Genomic DNA, 2,187 nt, shown 5'->3' on the forward strand with positions numbered 1-2,187 from the left:
AGTACAGTACTTTTTTGGATATTCAAAGAAACATCATTTCAAGAACACATGCCATACACACACGTACCCCAACCCCCCCCCAGCAGACACACACAATGTTCCATCTAAAATAGGCCATAGTTTTATGAAATTATGATACGTTGTCATTAAATGACATTTAGAATCAATCAGAATTTTCAGTTCATCTTGTTCAAGATAGTTCTTTTTGGGATGGGGTGACAACTGTGGCTACCCATTTGTATCAAAAATAAATTTCTGAAATTACTTGATGGACTAGGATTTCCAACAAGTCTTATTTTGAACAAGTAGTAATTTTTTTAAAATTTCCTTGGAAGTTTTAACAGTTACCGATCACCATATCAAACTGAATCTGAGAAAGTCAAGAAAGGGAAAGATGCAGTTTCCTTGCATACAAAGATTCTCCCAGCTCTCTCTTGGTTGCTTTTAAAAGAAAAAAGTGTCACATTTCACTGGAGCAGTGCATTGGAAAGGACCTTTAAGGTCTTCCAAGACCAATCTTCCATCACATGCTTGAATTTCCACATCAAATTCATTTCTTTGCTCTTACAGAATTACTAACTTGAACTGCATTTAGGTAACAAAGACCAAAAACAGAAGCAGGGATTCAAACACAAAAATGTTATCAAAGAAACTGTGTAACATTTTCAAGAGCAATATATATCTCTTCTATCAGACCAACCTCTGAAGCTATAGTCTTGGGGACCTCCAGGTGAACAAAGTAAACAGCATTCTGGTTTAATTCTCCATGTTTGAAGAAAGTAGACCAAACCTCAAACCCACTGGATAACTTTTCTTTTGCCAATCTAAAACTTAAAACCTAGGTTAAATCCATAATATACATTCCTTCCTTCCCAAACCCCACTTAAAAACACTAAAGTATTAAATCTTAATTATCAAGCATATATATATACACACACTCATATATATATATGACTCATGAATCAATTGTAGTATATGACCAAACCAATGAAGTTAAGTATCAGACTTGCCCGCATAAATTATGTACACCTCTCTTTGTTAAAACAGTGACTCCTATCTTTCCCAAATGGATGAAACACAGCAAGCTAGGCCTCAGCAGGCTTATTAAGTGGTCTGCACTGCTTTCCCCTCTAAACAGCTATAAATTAATAGTCTTACTTGCCTCCCTATCTGAGATTTAACTCTTACAGGAGATAGGATGAAGATGTCTTGGCCATCAGGCAAAAATTAAGCCAAAAAATGAGTGCCTGTGGTCCTCTGAGCTGTGCCCTTTAGTGGCAGGTACTTAAGCCAAATCTCATCTAAGGCCCTTTGTGTACCTGTTCCATAGGAGCCAAGCAGCTAAGGAAGCCTCAAAACAAACCTGCTGCTGTGAAAAGAGGGCCTGCACCCAGTCATGGTCCCCTCTGCTTCCTGTGGCTCAAGGACCAGACCAAAACTTCCACTGCTGTAATGGGAGGGCTATTCAGCTGCTATGAGGTCGATGCTTTATGCTTAATTTCTATTGCTTCTATAGAACCCCCCCAAGATGTTTCAGGTGATGAGAGGGAAGAAAAGTAGGGTTCTCTTGTTGCTGCCATATGCATATGAACATGTATAAAAAGTGGTCAAACCCAGATGAGGGTCCTGCTTCTGATTTATATACAATAATTTAATCAGTTGTATATATTTAATACCTAAAAAAATTAATTCACGATCAAAGTCCTTCATGCATTTTATGAGGAAGATCTGGATTAAAGTGATGGCCAACCAGATGTTGCTTTTGCCTGGGAAGATGGTATCATTTTCTGTTGTAGCAGTTCACACTTCCTTAAATTTTTAGTTTCTTTGTGGTCTCAAGTCTTTTTTTCAGCAGCTCCCCCATTTCCAGAAGTGAATGCAGATAACTGCTCTGCACCTTTCCTTGAACAGTCTTTGAAAATTTTCTTTCTTCCTATAAAGAAGACAAGAGTAATTATTGTTCCTCAGATAAAAGTTAAAACTACTATTACCTTTGGTCTCATTGTAAGTTCTAGCAGAACAGAGTGGGTGGGTCATTTTCAATCTCATGAAATGCAAAGAAAGCTAAAGTTCATCACAAATGTATATTTTTTCATGTGATTTTTCAGAGACCCTATTTATTTAACATAATGATTCTTTAAGGTAACCCTCTGTTACAAGTTATATAAAGTAGAAAAACTGAGATTT

General features: G+C 36.9%; 1 protein-coding gene across 1 annotated transcript in view; it reads right to left on the reverse strand.

The window, feature by feature from the left end:
* Positions 1-1,028: 1,028 nt before the first annotated feature.
* The window catches only part of NAA25 (N(alpha)-acetyltransferase 25, NatB auxiliary subunit), a 74,243-nt gene continuing 73,084 nt past the window's right edge, over positions 1,029-2,187 (reverse strand). Inside the window, exon 20 of the mRNA XM_012663418.1 lies at positions 1,029-1,933. Coding sequence (XP_012518872.1) covers positions 1,811-1,933 — 123 coding nt within the window. The 3' untranslated portion in view covers positions 1,029-1,810. The remainder of the gene's footprint in view (positions 1,934-2,187) is intronic.

This window comes from Propithecus coquereli, unplaced genomic scaffold, assembly GCF_000956105.1.
Source record: "Propithecus coquereli isolate 6110/MARCELLA unplaced genomic scaffold, Pcoq_1.0 Scaffold81, whole genome shotgun sequence".
NCBI classification, from domain to species: Eukaryota; Metazoa; Chordata; class Mammalia; order Primates; family Indriidae; genus Propithecus; species Propithecus coquereli.